At 34.6% G+C, this 20,848-nt stretch overlaps 1 protein-coding gene across 2 annotated transcripts; it reads right to left on the bottom strand.

Moving 5' to 3' along the window:
• Positions 1–1,341: 1,341 nt before the first annotated feature.
• Positions 1,342–13,746, bottom strand: LOC102590962 (protein FLX-like 3). 2 transcript variants are annotated; one of them, XM_006342930.1, is made up of 5 exons: positions 13,563–13,746; positions 10,512–11,049; positions 10,237–10,382; positions 6,976–7,055; positions 6,536–6,870 (listed from the first exon to the last, which is right to left on the bottom strand). In XM_006342930.1, exons 2-5 carry the CDS (start codon positions 11,036–11,038, stop codon positions 6,787–6,789), a joined length of 837 nt encoding a protein of 278 aa, XP_006342992.1. In that variant the 5' UTR covers positions 11,039–11,049; positions 13,563–13,746; the 3' UTR covers positions 6,536–6,786. The 2 variants fall into 2 exon arrangements, with proteins under 2 accessions (XP_006342993.1, XP_006342992.1); XM_006342931.2 differs by lacking the exons at positions 6,536–6,870; positions 6,976–7,055 and adding an exon at positions 1,342–2,136.
• Positions 13,747–20,848: the final 7,102 nt, after the last annotated feature.

Below are 20,848 nucleotides of genomic sequence, written 5' to 3'. Positions count from 1 at the left end.
ACATGCATTAGATAGATAGGTATGAAGGTCGCGAATTAGAGTAAAAGGTTAGTAGATAGTTGAATATTAAAATTATTTTTCGGTGTGATGGACTTGTGATAGTTTAGTGCACAACACCTATGTCTATGCTTATCTCATAGTTTCTTATCATATGATTATTGTAACTACTTGTTTCTTTAATGCTTCAGTCATTGTATTATTTGATTGCTATTAGTTATTATTTCTTATTTTCTGAATGCTATGGAATAATATTTTTTTTATGTTATCTTTACTTAGGTATAGTCTTTTTCAAACTGCGTCATTTGAACACAATATTTTTCAGAGACAATATCTCTGCCTCCTCGAAATAGAGTAAGGTTTTGCTATACCGTAGCATCAAGTTTTTTTTTTTTTTTTTGAAATTTCATCCAAGATTACCTCAAGCATTTATGTGTCTTTTTAAGTTTGCTCAACATAAATATTTTTTGTCTAACTGTGTGGATATGCTTCCCCTTTAGTAAATATTTTAATTTGTCTCATTGCATGCCCCTTTCTTCTCCCATTTTTCTCTCTACTTTCTGGTGAGTTCCTTTTTTTCTCTTTTCAGTTACTCGGTGTCTCCTCTTTGGCCCTAATTTCATCTTCACTTCAATTTCTCTTTCTATAAACATCCCTTTGTTTTGTTTTGTTATGTCGACTTGGATTTGCTTGAATTGCACTTTTGAAATTCATAATAATTAGCTATATGCAATATTGGTCTTCCATGTGTGTATTTTGGTGATAATGCTTAGAGTAAGATCAAATTCATTTGATTGGTCATAGAGATAGTTTTGCCTTGTTCCTTTTATTCTGAGAATTGATTTTTCTCATTTGTGCTGCTTTGTCCATCCATTGTATTAGCTTTGAAACTATGCTTTGAATCGATTCAGAATAGGAAAATCTAACTCCTGAAGTTGAATTAGTTTCATACCCGACAGGTTGTGAACAAGTAGGTAAAAAATATTTTTTTTGTTTTCCCACTCGGTGTCCAGTAGCCCGACTAAAATTCAATTCACACCAAAATGTGGTAAAGTCTTCCTAACAAAGGCGACTCCCCCAAGCAGTGGCGGAAGGGGTTCATCCAAACCCCCTTTCGCGGAAAATTACATTATATTTACATGATTAAAATAATTTTTTAGGTATATATAGTAGATGTTGAACCCCCTTCGGGTGTCTATTTCTTCAGATTTTGAACCCCCTTGTCGAAAATTTTGACTCCGCCACTACCCCAAGGGAACTCAAACCAATTTTTTTGGAATTAAGGATGAAAAAATACTTACAAACTCCACCCTAACTATTGTTGGTATTGTTTAGCTGCTTTAGTGGTTTATAAGCAAGAGGCAATGACATAACCATGAATTTAGAGTTCCCTACAGAAACTGATAACATAGTGAAGAATAAGCAACAAGCTGTCCAGTACAAGACAATATAAAATAGTGGCAAATGTGAACCTAGTATGCTGATGCAAACATTTTCAGCATTGTATATCAATCAGTGAAGATCTGGTTATGCAACCTTACGGTCCCAATATTTCCGTATCATGTAAATTCTGTGATCTTACTGATAATCCAACAAGCTGTTTTCTGGATCCCCTCAATGTTAGAATCCCGCTTTTGCATGCACAACATTGTGTTACTGCTCATAAACACAACCTCTGGGAGCATAAATATGTTTAAAAACATGTCCATTTGAAATTTTTGTTATGCGACTCACATATGTTGATTTAGTTATATCCAGGATGCCGGGGTGTGAGCTGATTCGCAGTCAAAAGCTCCTCCCAATCATAAGAACACCCTTCAACTCAGCCTAAGTGGGAATGTCAATTAAATTGCTTTTGCTGACCATTCAATCTCATTCAGAAATACCCCAATTCAGATTGGCTTACATCAGATCGTCATGAGTTCCTAGACCCCTCTTTATCATAGGCATTGCTTAAATCAGACGTCATGAGCTCCCACAGCCTTTCTGCCATAGTCTACACTTGTCCCCTTGCCATCAAGTTGGGTAACTCGATCCTTGAGTGTTTCCTTAACAACAGCTCCCCACAAATGTCATACCATAGCATAAAGACAGCAAGATAAAAGTAAAGGTAAATTGAACAAAGCTTCCAGCTTTCATCTGCAAAAAAGGAAAGAAGGAAACTATGATGAGAACACTGTTTGCAAGAAAATTTAAGAATCATAAATGATTATAATAAACAAGAGATTTGTGGAGAATAATGCAACTACATACAGTTTGAGAACCACATAACAAGACAAAGGAATGTGAAGAGGGAAATCTACCAACCATCAGATAGAACCACAAGATACGCTGATCCTTTTTTTCTTTTGGACAGAAGACAGAGGTTAATGATGATGTCTTACATCAAATTGGTGCAAAGTGGGTGAAATGGAGGATTACATGTAAAGTATGTGAGATAAAAATGTGAAGTCAAAGCTTAAGGGTAAGTTCTATGGAATGGAGCGAAGTGTTGGTCAGTCAAAAACATCCATGTTCCAAAGATGACGATGCTCAAATGGGTGTGTGGGCATGCTTACACAGGAAAAAACCTATACATATACAGAACAATTTGGAATGACCGTTAAGGCCGTGTGTATTGATGCGCTAGTAGGAGGTGTGAGAGGTTGGTTGTAGTAGGAGTTAGGAGAGGTAAAGGTCGAGGTAGGGTGAAAAAGAACTGAGGGGGAGATGATTACACAAGGTAGGACACAACTTCAATTTACTGAGGACATGACCCTAGATAGGATAATTTGAAGGTTTGGGATTATGGTAGAAGATTAGTAGGTAGTTTGAGTGTTATCGCCTTTTTGAGTATATCTTATCCTCCTCAAACCCCACTTGCGAGATTATACAAGGTATGTTATTGTCGCAGTAGAGAAGAAGACTAAATCAATGAGCAATCCAAGTGAAACAACAGTGTCCATTCTGTAGAATTGCTTGCACGATGGTGAGCCAAGATATTCTGGAACTTACAGCACCTAGGTTACTTATCTCAAATGCCAACATATTCCTCCATTAACCTTAATTTTCTTCCAAATTTCCCCTGAACTAAAACCCAACTGTCCTCAGTGAGCATTGAACAGTAAAACCTCATAAAATACCTCACAAAAATTGCCAACGAAAAGCAAGCATAGTTCAATTTTTAATGTTAACCTTTTCATGTCAGCAACTTCAACGATCAAGCAAAGAACCAAGTTCACTCCACCTTCTGCTGATATGAGTGTGATTCCTTTAAATGTCTTTTACCAACTACAGGTAAAAGGTCACCCATTCAAGCACCCAAAACCAAGTATTACACTCAAAATAAGTTGGCCTCCACATAAATACAAGATTGTCGCACTGTAAATAGTTCCAGTACCATTGGCTTCCTCTACTAAAGAGGACAAGTGTTTCAACTACTACATAAAAGACCGCAAGATGAAACTAAACATAGGACGACCATTGTATCATCCAATAATAACATGCCAGCAAGGTAGATTTCTAATTGTTTCTTCAAACAATAACTACTACGTCTCATCTGTACCATTGTGTCTGTCATCCAAAAATAAGTTGCCTACTATCAGCAAGGTAGATTCCTAATTGTTTCTTCAACAATAACTACTACGCCTCAATCCCAAACAAGTTAAAGTGTCCTATATAAATCTTCATTACCCATTTCACTCCCATCTGAACTCTATTTATTTGAGCTTGCTCATATTACCCGTCTAAATCCTGAAGAGAGGAGGTCTACGATAGGCTGACCAAATTATGATGAATCCTCACGAAACTTGCATCTTCAACCACTGTTAAAAATATGTTGTCCTTTCCCAGGACAAGTAAATTAGCAGCTCATACAGTAAATACTTGAATGTCGAAGTTAAATCCTCGTATAACAAATTAGAGTTGAGGGTCAAAAAACACATCTAAATTATCATTTTCTCGCGAGTTTCACATTTCAACTATTAGTTGTTTTCCTTTCCTACATTAACTATCATTATCTATGTATCATTATCAGTTGTTCCCTATTTTATTTTTTTTAGAACAGTAACTTTGTGTCACTATCCATTGTTCCCTATTCTTACCTGAAACATCACAATCTACTCAACTAGGTGTATTTTATACATAGATGGTGATAATTTAGGCAGGAAAAGGATAGATAATGATAGTTCAAGTAGGAAAAAAGAACTAATAGTTGAGGTGTTAAACTCGCGAAAAAATTATAGCTCATATGTGTTTTTAATTATCATCTCAATAAATCAATGTTGGTTTCACTAAATAATAGTTCAAGTTTTTTTTATCAGTTCCTCAATTGATTAACGTTGATTTCCCATTTGCATCCCAAGAGGAACTTCCTATAAACAGTTCCCTAACAACAAGGGGAAGCGACATTGGAAGAGACAACACAACAAAGGAAGCAAGCACTGCTAACAAAAGACTAAAAGTTGAAAATCTCAAAGTAAACTCCTTCCCACACTGCATTCCCAGTCAATGGAAGCCAAAATATATTCTTCCTTTCAATTAATTATGAATTGCAGTGGTCTGATAAAACAAGGATGCGTCTCAACCCCATAATATTTCTATACAACTAGTAAAATGGAAAGTGATGGATACAGAGCATAATAATAAAAACAATATGGGCCCATTTGGTTTGGGTTGTAAGGTATATAATCTCCACCAAATTCAGCATAAGTTTATACCAAGTTTAATGGGGGATGAAGGAAATTTAATCTAATGTTTGGTAGATTTTTTTTGTTTCCCACATAAATAAACATACAAATGCGGGAAACTATGTATTATTTATGTGGGATGAAATGAGGAATAGTCGTATTAAGTAATGCATGGATTGAACTGCTACATGACCAACAAAAAAAGTCAGCAGTATATATCCCTACATAACTAATTCATGCATAACTTGTCCTCAATCCAAACAACTCCTAAAGGTTCAGAAAACCCCAGGATCTATAGGTTAGTGTAACTAAGACCTAAACCTAGACAATAACCATCACAATCAGTACCCTAAACATTAGGCTGGTCTCGGCAAGAATTAGTCTTGATGAAAATAAAATCTTATTTCATAAGCATACAGAAGAAGAGTGGGAATGGTAGTTATCTACATCTAAATATTCCTGCACATAAACGCAGAGACAGAAAGAAGATAGAGAAGCACATCCAAGTATAATCTCTGGTAGAAAGATAGTACAATTTTAGGGCCCATCGAAACAGAATACTTGCCTATGGAATTTTGATAGGCAGTCATCACTTGCCAATGTAGCTTCCACTGTCTTCACTCAAGATTTCAAGGACCATCTCAATGTATGTGAGCAACTCGGGTTTCCATTGCTGCAGCCAGGATGACTGGCCTTATGAGCATTATAGCACAGCCACCTGTTAAGCGAAAGGTTAAGGAAGAATTACCCAGAAGTTGTCGTGGATGCTGCATTTTCAAATTCGAAAATGGGTTAAATCAGATCAGTGAGGGTATTTCAGATCTCAACTCCAAGATTATGCCAGCTTCACCACTCTGCCTGTCCCTCAACTTGTAACCATGACTTCATTCCAAAGAACTGACAAGAGTCACAAGACCATGTTGATCTATTTTGAGCTGTGGTGGCAGCCTCCAATAGAACTGATAGCTTGATATACCAACCCACAGTAAACACTGAGTAATACTAAACCTGCTATCTCCCCAAGGCACAATCCTTTCTATCCAGTACTCATAACGATTTGAGTTCATCATTAACCATCAACTTCGTGGTTCTAGTACTCATAACGATTTGAGTTAATCATTAACCATCAACTTCGTGGTTCTAACTCAAATGAAATTGAGATAAGATAGTAACAACAGTTTCATAGCATTGTTATGTTTGCAGCAGACGACTACAAGAGCAGACTGCCATTATCAAGTGCAACATTTATGAGATAAACATGCACTGCTGCTGACTTTCTTCAAAAACATGTAACCTACCAGAGCCGCTTAACAAGAACCTCCCAAAATTTTCAAGAAACAGGAGAGAAATATCATCAATACAATCCTCACAGAGCAATCTACCATAACGGTTGTGGGGGCATCATTCATTTCCACTCTATACTAATTACTCTGGCCTCAAGAAAATATCCTACATGCTTGCAGAATAGTAATAATATGCAGTGCAGAACTTCTTCAAGTGAGTCTAGTGGTGCATATTCTGATGCAGATTATTGCACTGCATCAGCTTCTTCTGCCAGTATGAGTGCCAACATACATTGCTCAAGGGAAGTCCAAAAGAATAAAATCGAGAAATCACGGGTTTGTGATGTCCAAAAAGCAAACCACCTCATGGTTAAGCTCCACATCCCAAAATACCGCTAGTAGGCCAAAACATTGGCAACTTCATATTCTCTACACTATCTACTAAGATAACTAAATACACCCATCATACTTCTGAATCCATCAGCTAGTTCCTTGCAAAATGCTTCGTGATAATAGAAACTTAAACTGCTCGCCAGAATTATCAAGACAATCAAATGCTCAGAAAGCACAAAATGGACAGGGAATATGTACGCAGCGAACTCAGACATTGCTATTTAAACTACAAAGTCATAACATTAGGCATTAATTAAAAAAATCCAGTTCCATCAACTATGGAAGAGCCTTAATTACCCTATACAGTTTAAGATAAAAGGCAGCACACAGTACTTCAGTACCCGAATATTATGGTTCCACATCAGAGACTCGAAAATATAAACACAACTACAAGAATAAAAGAGAGGTCCTTCTTCCTATTGGACAGCAAGCGAACAGAGAACACCTCAGCGACGATTCATTTGAGGTTTCTCAAGTCCTCCCCGTGAAGCTGAAGCAGCACCATACAAAGGACCCTTGTCAGCAGCACCCTGAGAATAATGGATGAATGTCAATGCACCAAGTCGACTCTACCTATGATGTTTGCTATGACCACTAAAATAAACTCCCAATCAAGTGACTGGAAATATTCATACCATATGAACCCCATATCCCTCGCCATAAGGTGCAGGGAAACTTGCATCATGTCTTCCATATCTCATCCCATATGATCCACCTTTAGCAAACAGATAATAAATCGTTAACATAAGCAACCAAAAGAACAAAGCATCCTCTGATTTCTTAAACTGCTTAACCACACTGGACGTGTCAACTGTATGATCTAATTTTGTCACTGGTGATCAAGAGTGAAACATTTTCAAGTCTACTACTCAAACAGAAGAGGGTTATTAAGGTACAAGTTCTTCTCACTACCTTTAGCTAAAGAAGGTAAGAGGATGGATTTTGAAGAACTTACCAAAAGATCCTATAAAAGGAATGGAGTCCATCATGTAAGGTATATCTTCTCCTATATCTACATTTTATTTTTGGAGAGGGGTTACTTGGTGGCAGATAGGCCTACTTCTAACATCAAACAAATGAAACTAAAGGGGACTTTTCACTGCAACTCCAGAATGAGATTCTATACAACTCCCAAGTCTCAAGACCATTTAGCCTCAAAGTACAAATCTTGCAATCCATTAAATAGAATCAGAAAATCCTGATCAAGAAATGGCTGATTTTACTTGGAATCACTACTAAAAGCCTTGTAACCTAACTCTACAACCGGTTAAAAAGGAACACCTATCGTAATAGCTCAAGCCTCAAAAAATTTAAAAAGATATTGCTAAAGTGACTCATACATTAAAAACCCATAAAAATCCAAGGCAAAAATTACCACTCAGCAACTCTTCCCACCCACCTGAATGTTTGGGACCTTTGGATCCGAGAGTCATCACATGTTTTTGTGATTCCCTACTTCTTTGATATACAAAAGCTTGTCGATGGCGGATTTTGCCCCTACTACCAATAAAATTATTCATCTCATGAAAAGCATGTTCGGTCTGCATACACTCTACCCTGCCCAAAACTCACCTATGTGAGTTCACTGTGTAAGTTGTAAAAAACATGTTTGGGTTATAGAAGAATAGCTCCCAAGATCCTAGGATTGCCAGATTAGGCAATACCTGAATAAGCATGGAGGCTAACCTGGGACAGCAAATTGGGAAGAACACAACAGAGAAATTACAATATCCCAATAAAGCGTATAGACAATACTTATATAAGAGCTATTTAAGAAATTATAAGAAACTTGAAAGGAACCAATATAAGAAAATTGCAGCAATGAATTCGCATAGTAACAACAGGATAATGTTAAGTAGATCTTTTGCTAACTCAATCTACATGGTCCTTACTGAATCATTTGAAATTTTTTTTTGGACGAGAATAGATCACTCCATCTGATCTCCTCTTCTATTTTCTTTTTCTTTGGGAGTATTAGTTTAGTTTAATTGCACATAGAGGCTAGAGCTACATAATAAGATCAGGTTCCTTATATCATAATAGCATGACGCAGGTAGGCCTATAGCTGCACTATTTTAAGGCATTATGTAATGTCACACATATGCTTTATCGGATTGAAGAAATCTAATCCAGCTGTAAGAAGGAAGTTGTTCAAGAAAAATAGATTGTGCCTTGCAATGGCAGCCGGCTGCAATGAAGATGGGGGACTCATGGTTGTAACCAATGGACTCTATCGTATTAAATAGAAGTGTGTAGGAAAAATATAACCAATGGTGGATCTACATGTTGGGTTCACTTGCACTTGTGCTCCATTTTCTAACCACGCGTAATACTATTGCAAATTTTATACACTTACCTATATTTGACTTGGGGAACCCAGGCTGTAAAGAGTCTATGATGCACGCTAAAAGCTATGGTGCACTGCAAAAGCAATTGATCGGGGATGTGACATAAAAGAAGGAAAACGGCAGTGCTTTTTATTCCCTTGATGATATTGTGTCTTGTATCAAATACAGTATAGTACTATATTTTTAGCCCCTTATTCTCCATCCAATTTCTAAACTTTCTGATTCATTTCTGACCATCCATCACCATTCCTTGCATACTTCCTCTCATTTCATACGATAAGTCAGTAAATAAAGAAGTTTGTGATATATTTCTCTAAATAAAATTATCTCCTAAAAGTGTGGGAATAGTTATTGAGTTTGCTTCCACTAGATTCAAAAGATCTATGTTCTCTTAAAAAGATTCTCTTCTTTCAGTTACAACTGAATAGAGAGTAGTGGGGGGTATGTGGTGTTGTGGGACAGCAGAGATAGTGGATAGTGGCAATCAGATGATAACTTGCAAATTTGTGGGAATTAATTCGTTCCTGGGAGTAGTCTACACAGATTGATAAAAATTGAAAGGAGGAAATCTGCTAGGTATTGGATGATGTTAGAAGTATATGTGATGGGCCTTCGGAGATGTGCATATTTTAACATTACTAGATACTCATTCGAGAGAACAAATTGCAACAGAATATCAGGGGAAATGGCTGAATTCTCAGAACTGATTAATGATGTGGTATGGTTTGATCCTCCTATATTTGGAGGATCTTATGCGTTGAGAAGGGGAGAAAATCATAGGAGTGCATCAAGAATTGACAGGTTTCTCTACTCTAGTGAGAGGAACTATTCTTACAGATCAGTCCATCCTTCCTAAACTTAGTTATGATCATAGCCAATTTGCTTACATGTGGTGAACTGGAGTACAAGAAATCTTACTTTAAGTTTGAGCAATGGTGGCTTGTAGTAGAAGGATTCAAGGACAAAGTCAAAGGAAAGAGATGGTGGGGAGCAGCAAGACCTTCATGAATATGGTTGACACTGTAGAGGGAAAGAAATGGGAGGTGTTTCGAATACAGATTTAATTCTATAATTAAAATTAAGATGTAAAGAAGCTAATGTAGAGGAAGCTTACGAGTTAGTAGAGATTCTAGGGTCTCCACAATTAGTCTTGGAACAAAATTGTTCAAATATTTTGGAGGTCTCTAGCACGTTCTTAATGCTGACAAATACAACTTACCAGTCTCAGAGGAAAAAACCGTTTGTGCACTATCATGGGAATTAACGCAGCAGACACCCAAAGCCCAAACTTTGATGCTTCTCAAAGTTCCCAACACTAAGTTTTATGGATTGTGGAAAAAATAAACTAATGATTCTATTTAGACTCTGCCATTTCAGCATCAGAAATCCCCAAGACTCTAGCATCAATGGTTACTGATGGATTGGGTCAAATCTGCTCCCAATAGCAATTGGAGAAGCAGAAAAACAGTACCTCCACTAGAAAGGAAGACATGTAAGCTTCTCTTCACATGCTTCTAAAATAAAAGGAATAAACTTGTAAGAGCATACCTGCAGCCCATGCTCTACCATCAGAATTAGAAAGCTCAGCTCGTAGCTTCTCAACTTCACGTGCCATAGTAACCAAATTTGTCTCCATTGCCTGTCTCTGATCCATGAGTTCAACTTTTGCCTTCTTTTCGTACTCAATGGCAGACCTAGAAGTCATGAGCAAATTAATACAAGGGTTTCAACTCCTAATGGGCACCGGGCAGGTTTGTGACATAACAGCATTCCATGTTAATCATATCTCCATAAAAAGAAAAAAAAACAATAAGAGCAGATACCTAGCACGCAAAAGCTCTTGATGCAGCCCATCAATCTCACCCCTGAAATGAGGAATCTGTTGGCTATCAGCTTGTAGCTTGGCAAGGTCCTTGGTGAGGGTCTGTACCTGGCCAGTTAGATCCTGCTTCATAATATTAAGCTTCTGAACTTCAACATGGAGCTGTTTAGCCTCATTTTTCAGAGGTTCTGTAGCTCGAAGATCTCCTTCAAGCTTCAAACCTCTTTCAATAAGTTCCCTGGAGCGAATTTCATGCTCCGCTTGCATATCACCTATGGCAAGGTTCATTCGATATACCTCCTCCTTTGCAGCAGTTGATTCCCGTTGAAGAGCTATTCGATCTTCAACTAATCTCCTGTTTTCACCCAGAAGTCTGCGTATCTCAAGATGTTGTATTTCAAGTTCCTCCTCTAACAAGGCAGGATGAGGAGTGGGTCGAGGCATAGGACCCCGGGCAATATGCCCTTCTGCAGGAAAGCCCCGGCGGTTATCAAATGCTTCCCGAGGAATGCGATTTCTTCCTGCCATCTCACACAGTGCTGTAAAAGAGTAACAGCAGCAAAAAGGATTAGACCACAACAATAAGGAACAATCATCTTGGAAACAAGTAATGATACAGCAGTTCAACTTAGTCTAAAACAAAGCAGGTGATGTAAGTTACAAAAACAAATTTGCAGAAGTTAAGGCAAGCAACCAAGGGCAGCTTCGCAGACCTAATAATATTACAATTCTTGATAATGCCAAGAGAAAACAAAAAAAGATTTTGACATAAATTTATAATTCAAGTTCCTTTGTTGAAGGAGGAGAGAGGAATTCCAGGAAATAGTATATAGAGATAGACAAGTTCTATAAAAAAAAACAAGTTCTGCCTGGTGGCATTCCAGAAAAATCTACTATATTGAAATTAAGGACCAAAGTTCAGAAAGGCTAACAAAAGAAAGAGTAGAGTGAGAATAATACTAAGATTGTCAATCAGTTAAGACAGATAAACATGTAGCTTGTAAATACACAGAAGTACATCCAAACCTGTAGACAGACAAAATCTAGTATAAACTCATTTCATTCAAAAGTAAAACAAAAAGAAATTTATGAAGATACAAAAGATACTACGGAGAAAAGTCAGGAAATCCATTAAAAAAAGGGTCAATTCTATTGCTACCGCTTAAACAACCATCCGTCTACCTACTCTCTTCATTTCTTTCCTTTCCCGTCTCCTTGAATTCATTCTTGATTGAGGTTTTCGTCGTCTTGCTTTCTTGTTTTCACTTTTACCTAATTAATAAAATTTCTACAATTTCCACATGACACATCTTTACAAAGAGTCATCTTCTTTCTCGGAGTAATGCAACAAAGAAAGAAGATTCTTCAAGAAGTCTCCACAATAAGATCGCTTTATACTTGAGCAGATTTGTGATATTTCAAAGATTGCCAAGTCGAAAAGATTGAATCAAAAATGTGACTGGATTTCATACCTTACGAAACTAGAGGAAGTTGGATGTGATCGGACATAAAAGATGCACATCTGAATGGTGATCAACTTAAAAAATAATGACAACTGCAAAAACGCAGTTTACTGATCCATAAAAAAGAATTCATTTTATTGGCAGGGTCAGATACTGCACAAGAAAACTACCACTAGACAACGTTACTTGACTATTCGATGCTTGCTTAACTAGAATTATAAGACAATCACATCCGTTGGTGGTCCAGTGGTTTGTGCTTGAGATTTCCATGTTGGAGATTTCAAGTTCGAAACCCATTGCCAGCAAAAGCAAAGGGTTTGCCTTTTGGGTCAAGCTATCCTGGTGCGGATTACCTCTCCGGTGTTGTTTGCAAGTTATTGCATAGGAGCAAGGTTTTACCCTGTCCGCACCCAAAGAGTGGCAGCTGCAGGTTTGTTTATATATATATATATATAATCACCTCTTTTGTTTTCCTCTTCTTTCTTATTTCAATTCTATTGACATCCGTCTACCTACTCTCTTCATTTTTTTTCCTTTCCCATCTCCTTGAATTCATTCTTGATTGAGGTTTTTGTCGTCTTGCTTTCTTTTTCTCATTTTTACCTAATTAATAAAATTTCTACAATTTCCACGTGTGTATCTTTACAAAGAGTCATCTTATTTCTCGGAGCAATGCAACAAAGAAAGAAGATTCTTCAAGAAGTCTCCACAATAAGATCGCTTAATACTTGAGCAGACTTGTGATATTTCAAAGATTGCCAAGTCGAAAAGATTGAATCAAAGATGTGACCGGATTTCATACCTAACGAAACTAGAGAAAGCTGGATGTGATCGGATATAAAAGATGCACATCAGAATGTTGATCAACTTAAAAAATAATGACAACTGCAAAAACGCAGTTTACTGATCCATAAAAAGGAATTCATTTTATTGGCAGACACAGATACTGCACAAGAAAACTACCACTAGACAACGTTACTTAACTATTTGATGCCTGCTTAGATGTGAGCTAAACCTTAAATAGAATTATAAGACAATCACCCATGTTACCATTCGGGGTGGCCTAGTGGTTTGGGCTTGAGACTTCCATGTTGGAGGTCTCACGTTCGAAACCCCTTGCCAGCTAAAGCAAGGGGTTTGCCTTCTGGGTCGAGCTAGGGTGTGGGTTACCTCTCCCGTGTAGTTTGCGAGCTATTGCATAGGAGTGGGGTTTTTCCGTTTACCTACTCTCTTTATTTATTTCCTTTCCCGTCTCCTTATATTCTTTCTTGATTAAGGTTTTTGTTATCTTGCCTTCTTTCTTCACTTTTACTGGATTACCTTTTTTCTCTACTAATCAATAATCAGTAAGTCCCTAAGAAATCTCTTTTTTCTCTACTAATCAATAATCAATAAGCCCCTGAGAAATTTCTACAATTTACACGTGTGGATCTTTACAAAGAGTCATTTTCTATCTAGGAGCAATGCAACAAAGAAATAAGATTCTTCAAGAAGTCTCCGCAATAAGATCGCTTAATACTTAAGCAGACTTGTGATATTTCGAAGATAGCCAAATCGAAAAGATCGATAGATGTGATCGGATTTCATACCTTATGGAACTAGAGAAAGCTGGATGTGATCGGACAAGTCGCCGTAGAGGTGCCTCCGGCTCCGCCGCTGTGCAGAATTGTTTGTGCAGAAATATTTTAGGGTATTTTGGCGATGAAAGTGCAAGTGAAAATAAAAGTAAATTATATATTCCATGAAAGTTTATCACCGGTTAGCTCATGGACCTTTTGGGGATTGGGCCTACCATAAATTTTAGGAATCAAATGGTTTTAATATGAAATTACAATTTATCCTATTTAGTTTGTAATTACATTAATTCCTGAAAAAGTAAAATAAATCAAATATATAATATGTAGCTCGGATATATTATAAAATAAATCGGATACATAATATATAGCTCGAATTCATTAAAAACTAGCTCAGATACATCATATATCATATATCATATATAAAAGAGAACCTTAGGCCCGCCTACGTGGCACCACCACAAACCAAAATTCTCTTTTAATTTATTTATTTACAAAACTATCTTTCCCTTTTCATGAGAAGTTGTGAAATTTATGAAAAGTTGCGACTTTAATGAAGAGTTGCGACTTTTATGAAAAGTTGTGGCTTTTATGAAAGGTCGTGACTTTTCCGAAGGGTTACAACTTTTCCAAATAGTTGTAACATTTCTGATAAGACACAATAAACATTTGTTCACACTACCCTTTGTTGTCTATAAATAGAGGGATTTCCTCTCATTTTAAAATAATGAAAATTATGAACCTCGTCTTCTTCTTCTTCTTCTTCTATTTGTGTACTTTGCTCCTGTTGAGTGGTTCACTGACACCATTGCTTATGTTATAGATCCTGGTATGTATATTTACAGTCATAAATTTATGTTTATGTTATTAAGGATAAATGATAAGATATAATAATTTTCATTTTTCTTTAAATTATTAATGACTGATAGGTTTTAAGTATTACGTTATAAATAACCTTATTTAGTCGGAAAGACTAGCATAATTTCTTTAAGGTAAAGGAGAATAACCCAAAAAAAGAAAAAAGATTACACGGAATAAACATATGCAGCTTTATGCTTCAAAGTGCGATAAAACCTTTTCTATCAGCGACCGATTTACGAAACAAGGAGTTAAGTAAGGGCCAAGAGATTGATAAAAGAACCTGGCCGAAGTCAGTCTTGTGTTCAATTCCGCGGTTGGAAGGATTTCTTTCTGCCATCTGTCTTTCTATTTTCTCTCTTCTCTTAGCAAAGGTAGGTGAAAGTCAAACCTTTGGTTTGCGGGCTCACAGACTGCATTTAGTGCTTCCCCTGTAGCCGTTAGCTCATTCTTGACAGATCCGATCGGGTGTTCATAATTATTTATTTGGTTAAAATCATTCCTTAATTATGACTCAAATCTAATGTACAAGAATCCTTATATTATCTAAGTGAGCAAAATATAACATTATACTATCCAAAAAATAACAAGAAACATCCTTCAATCTATTTATATTAAGAAACTGATTGTACCAATAAAAAATATATTTTTTAATTTGGTCATGTCTTTGCCACAATGAGAAAATCAAAGTTACCTAAAAAGAATAAGGATACGGATAAGAAATGAATCTATCATTCTCAGAATATAAATTTTGTGTGTTGTTAGTTTATATGTTTTTTTGCATCAAGTAAATTGATTTGCAACAATACATAAGTCTTGAAATATTTATACTGTAGGTTCTGATGGTTAGAAAGATTATGTAAAAAATTCATTTTAAAAATATTACGCCCAAATATTTAGAAATTTTCTTTTTAATAAAATATTTAATACGTATGTACGTTATATACAATGCAATTCACATTTTATACAATGTACAGAAATATTGAAAATTTAGTGAAATTACGTAGGCGTTTAGTTATGAAAAAAAAAAAAAAACTTTCTTTGAAAATTTTGAAGTTAGAGTTGTATTTGGCCATACTTTTTACAACGAATATTTAGAATTTGAACATATTTTGTCTGAATATGATTTAAACCCTCAATTTCTAAAAATTTGAAAAATCACCCAACTTGACTAGCTTAACCCTGTGTACATAAATTCATTCGACTTGGCATTTTTTTGTTGGTAGATGAGTTTCTTAAAAAAATAGACAAAAGGATGAATTTTGCACTTTTTGGATAGTGCAATGATATTTTTTGTTCACTTATATAACACAAGGATGTATTTTAGATTTAAGTCATACTTCAAGAATGTTTTAACCAAAAACTTAAACTTTTTATAATAGACTTTCGACAACGTTGATCAATTTTGTGTAACTAATATTTTTTAGGTGTTAAATGCTTTGTTGTCTTTTCTAGGCACATAATGCTTCAATAAAAAAAAATCTAAATAGACGCATATTCAATTGCGCACTAATTAGTATAATTAGTATATAATTTATCAATTAAAAATAAATAATAAATTTGAATAGCTATAATAAGGATTAAAAAATGTGTTCTGTGAATTTAAGGACCAATTCAGTTACTGCAGTAATGAGCAAAAACTAGAGTTGCTTTTAGTGCAAATAAATTTTCTCCTAATAATCATTTGCACTTTTACTCCTATTTTGTGTTAGTCTTTGATTTATGAAAAATATTCAAAATAACAATCGATCCGAAATTAATTAATTGTTATTCTCGACATTAAAACTAGTTACGTTTATTATTTTTTTTGACTTTTAATTATTGCTCAATATACCTATTGCATTAGGTCTTTTATTAGTCAATTGAAATTGAAGAAGTTTTTTTTCTCAAGAAATGAACTAGTCCTTTATGATATTTTGTTAATATAAAATAGGGAAAAGGCATAAATTCACCCGTCAACTTGTACCGAAAAGTCAGTTACATGCTTAAACTATCTTGATGACCTATTACACACTTATTCTTGATAAAAGTGTAACTAATACCACCCAAAAGCTGACCTGAAAATAAAATTAAATAAAAAAGTAAAATAGGCACGTTTGAGTCAAAAATAAAGTAAAAAAATATTATTTTTTTTACCCCCACCCCTTTACTCTCCTTCTTCATGCTCATCTTCTCCCATTCTCCTTTAGACTTCTTCTTCATTTTTTTTCTTATCAAAACTCTACAATTTCTCACTCAATTTCATCATTTATTTGAGAATTCTTAATTAGTTTGACTCATACTTAATTCAGCAAAATGATTCACCAAAAAAGATAATTTTCCAATCTAAATTTTACAATCCATTAGCATCAAAGAACATTAAAGAGTCAACCCCTAAATTCCCAAACAATTATTAACAAGAAAAGGTAATTATTCCCCATCCCCAAATATCAAGATTATCAAGTTTACATAGCGCTGCAAATTTGATAGAGCAAGGGTTTGGGTTCAATGATGATTTATACATAGCAAAATAAAAATTGGCTCGACAATATAAAATGGATCAGTATCAAACTAAAATATTTATTTCAACTTTCACAATCCATTACCATCAAAACACTAATAACTAAAAAGAAAATTCAAAATAAACCATTACCAATTAAAGTTCATTTGACCTGTATTTGAAAAACCCCAGAATGAAGGAAGGTGTTTAGATAAGGTAAAGAAGCTGAGAAAGATAAGGTTTGAGTTCAAAATTATGTCAATGATGATGACAAATGGTATGAAATTGTATTGGATAATAACTTTGATTTAATTTGTTATCCATGTTCCCCACTCCTTCACGAACTTTCTAACCATCGCTGCTACTCCGTCGATCTTATTTATCGCAATAGTTTATTTTGTATGTTTTATAATCAGAAGAAAATATTGAAAATGGAGTCATTCAGGTAAGGAAGAAGAGAGAAAACAAAGACAAAAATGGTGTCAACTTTATGAGATCTAACCTTCGCCACGACATTAGTGGCTTAGCTCTTAGCGCTTCCCGCAGGCTTTTTTATAGAGAGAGAGTAAGGGGGGGGGAGGGGGGCACAGAAGATTGGTCCGCTCCGAAAAGCTGAGTTTTTCGGTTCGCCCCCCTATGTGGTTGGCCTTCTTACCAGTCTGCCTTCTTTCTCTTGATGGAATATATCAATACCCGAGTAAGAAAAAAGAGAGAAGATAGAGGTAAAAATGGTTGGGAAAAAAGTGGAAAAAAAGAAGAAAGAAGATGGAGGCAAAATTGGTTGGGAAAAAAGTGAAAAAATTTAAAAATATTACACGTGTATGCTTGCATAGATCTGGCAGGCGCGTGCACACAACTCTAGTATGTGTGACTGGTTTTGTACGTTAGAAGATGGTATTAGTTACACTTTTAACCAAAATAATTGTGTAATAGGTCGCCACGATAATTTAAGTGTGTAATTGACTTTTCGAGATAAGTTCAGGGGTGAATTTATGTCTTTTCCCTATAAAATATATCATGTGGGTATCACAGGAGATTTAGAGCTATTTTTGTTTTTGTTTCTAATGAATGAGATAATCTATATGATATCATGCTAGTATATGATATATACTATGGGTATCATAAATTACTAAGTTATTCCTTGAAGAAATGAAACAATTCATTGTAATATATTGTTAATATATGATACATCCTATGGGTCAGTTATATATTGATACCTATCAATATATGATGTATATCATACGAGTATCATGAAAAATTGAGTTTCATTTTTTTTAGAATGAATCAACCATCAACGATATTACTATATAATGAGTATTAGGAGATATCATAAATGTCTGATAGTGTTTTTCTTGAAAGAATGAATCAGTCCTCTATGATACCTAGTCAGTATTTCAAAATCATATTTTTTTTCTAATCTCTTTTTTTGTATTGTTTCGTCTAAAGAGCTTATATTCAACAAAACATAAAATCAACTGTTAAAGGATGAAAAATCAAATATCAATCAATTAAAATAGCAAAATGATAATTGTATGTAATTGTTTCATATGTATCCAAAAGAAGAAATATAATGTCAATATCAAAATATTTTCATGTGAAATATTCTAAAGATATTTTCTACCATTTAACTCTCCAAAAAGTTGCATAATAAAACAAAAGTGTCATTTGTGTTCACAATAATCGAAAGACTATTGACGTTTAAGAGTCAGTTCATAAGAAGATTATGGACTGCCACATGTTCATTGATGTCGTCGTCTCATTCATGAAATTCCTCGTAATTTCAAGGACATCTTTCGGCATGGTTGGATAGAGTGCTACTACTTCAATTTTGGCAGGCAAAAGCGGCAAAATTTTATGTATTTGCAAATAAAAGAAATATCAAAACACTATTTTCAATTTCATATTTTTTTCATTTCAAAAGATTTATTATAAAAGAGATTCTCCAAAATTGGGAACCTCAAACACAAACATGTCCAAATCCTTAAAAATTTAGAGTAAATTAACTTTAGAAATAAATTACCTAGACATCAAATCCCCTTGAAAGCATCTCATCAGCCTCGTCTAACACAACCATTCTAATATGTTAAGAATGGAGAGAATTATTTTGGGTACATAACAAGTCTGATACACACAAGGGTGTACCGACAATGAGATGAGCACCAATTGGTTTCTTTGCTTCATTAAACAAATAGTTTCGAAGAATAAAATAGTTCAAGCGCAAATGAATGATACAACAATTCAATAAGATAAATTTCATTGAGGAATTTGACAAAAATCATAAGTTGGGCAACAACAATGTAATTTGTCATTCCACGCTAAGAAATTTATTTGTAGGTAAAAATTATAAATCCGTTTGAAAAGTGATTTTTATTAATCCCTTTGTCCGATTTATATGTCACCCTTTTCATTTTTAATTAACAATCTTTTTTCGTCTAATCAACTTGAAAAATAAACATTTTCGATAGAGGAGTAATTTGTGTTTGATTAAGATTCCAAAAGTATTCTCAGGGCAAAAACTAACTTTTATAGTTTTTGGAGAACAAAACTTTTAAAATCAAAATGAAAAAATAAAAAAGAAATGAAACATGATAAATAGTAATTTTTTGGACCTTGAATGGAAAAGTTGAATAGCTGCAACGCCTGTGCCTTCCGGTGAATGAATAATAAGTTGATTTGAATTCCTTATCGCCAAACTCGTTTCACAAAAAAGGAAAAATACTGTAATATTTTAGAAGAACCAACATTGTGAGTGATACTGATTGTAACTTAAGATGCGTTTGTTGAGAAAATGACCAAAATAGTCCTTAATATATAGGGAGTACTTTATTTTGGTCCTTAATATATAGTCCTTAATGTATTATAAAAAATATTCAATTTGATCCTTTTCCCTAAATATAATATATCTCATAGTTAAATTTAACGGCGGGCCCACTAAAAAAACCAAAACTTTCCCTTTCTCCTTCATTAGTCATTAGTCGCGTGAAAAGCTTGACCCAATTTTTCCCTTTTCCTTCTTCTCCGACGATCACATCGGTCTAGGCCACCGACTCACCAACGCTCGTCCACCAACCAGTCGTTGCTCTCCACTTCTGTCCCTCCTTCACCACCCTTCTGTTCCCACTGTTTTAGCCCTAATTCACAGTTAAGATTTCTAAAAAAATAATTTTATTGTTAAGTTAGAAAATTATTTTATTTTTTTACACTGTTAATATTATTATAAGATTTAATCATATTGTTAGATTTGTTAATGTCCATAGTGAGGGTCAATGGTATATATCTGATGGTCACGATATTTTTTTTTAACTGCTCATGTGTTTGAGACAACATTTTTCAGCATTAAAATTTGTCATATGAGGCTAATGAAGTATCAACTGAGCAAATTTTATGTTGGAGGCATTTGTAAAAATCAATTCACAACTTATATAAAATATAAGATGAACTCGATCCTTAAATATTTATCAAAAGCAAAATTCAACTATCTAAACCACACTTTTGAGAAGTAATATTTTTAAAAGTGGAAGAGCTTTTGACGGGAGGACTAGAGAATGAAAGAGAAAGGGAAATAATTTGGGTGGTTTTATTTTTCAGTGGGGCCCAACGTTAAACTTAACTCATGTCCATGTTATATTTAGGGCAAATGATCAAATTGAGTACTTTTTATGATAAATTAAGGATTGTATAGATCATGTGAAATATATTAAGGATCAAAATAAAATAATTCATACACATTAAGGATCATTTTATATATATATATATATATATATAGGGGAAAAAAGTAGGTAATGAGATTTCTTAAATACTGTGTATTGAATAGGATAAGAATGGGGAAAAAAAAATCAAAGAAGCGGGCTATCAGATTTTTTAAATCTCGCAAAAAATATAAAAATAAATATATAACGGTAACATATTTTCTTAAATAGAAAAGGGTAAAAAATATCACTCAACTTTGGTTTATTAGTTGACT

This window comes from Solanum tuberosum, unplaced genomic scaffold (assembly GCF_000226075.1).
Source record: "Solanum tuberosum cultivar DM 1-3 516 R44 unplaced genomic scaffold, SolTub_3.0 scf00040, whole genome shotgun sequence".
NCBI classification, from domain to species: Eukaryota; Viridiplantae; Streptophyta; class Magnoliopsida; order Solanales; family Solanaceae; genus Solanum; species Solanum tuberosum.
The sequence above is the reverse complement of the archived record's forward strand: the minus strand, read 5'-3'. Positions and strand labels throughout refer to the sequence as shown.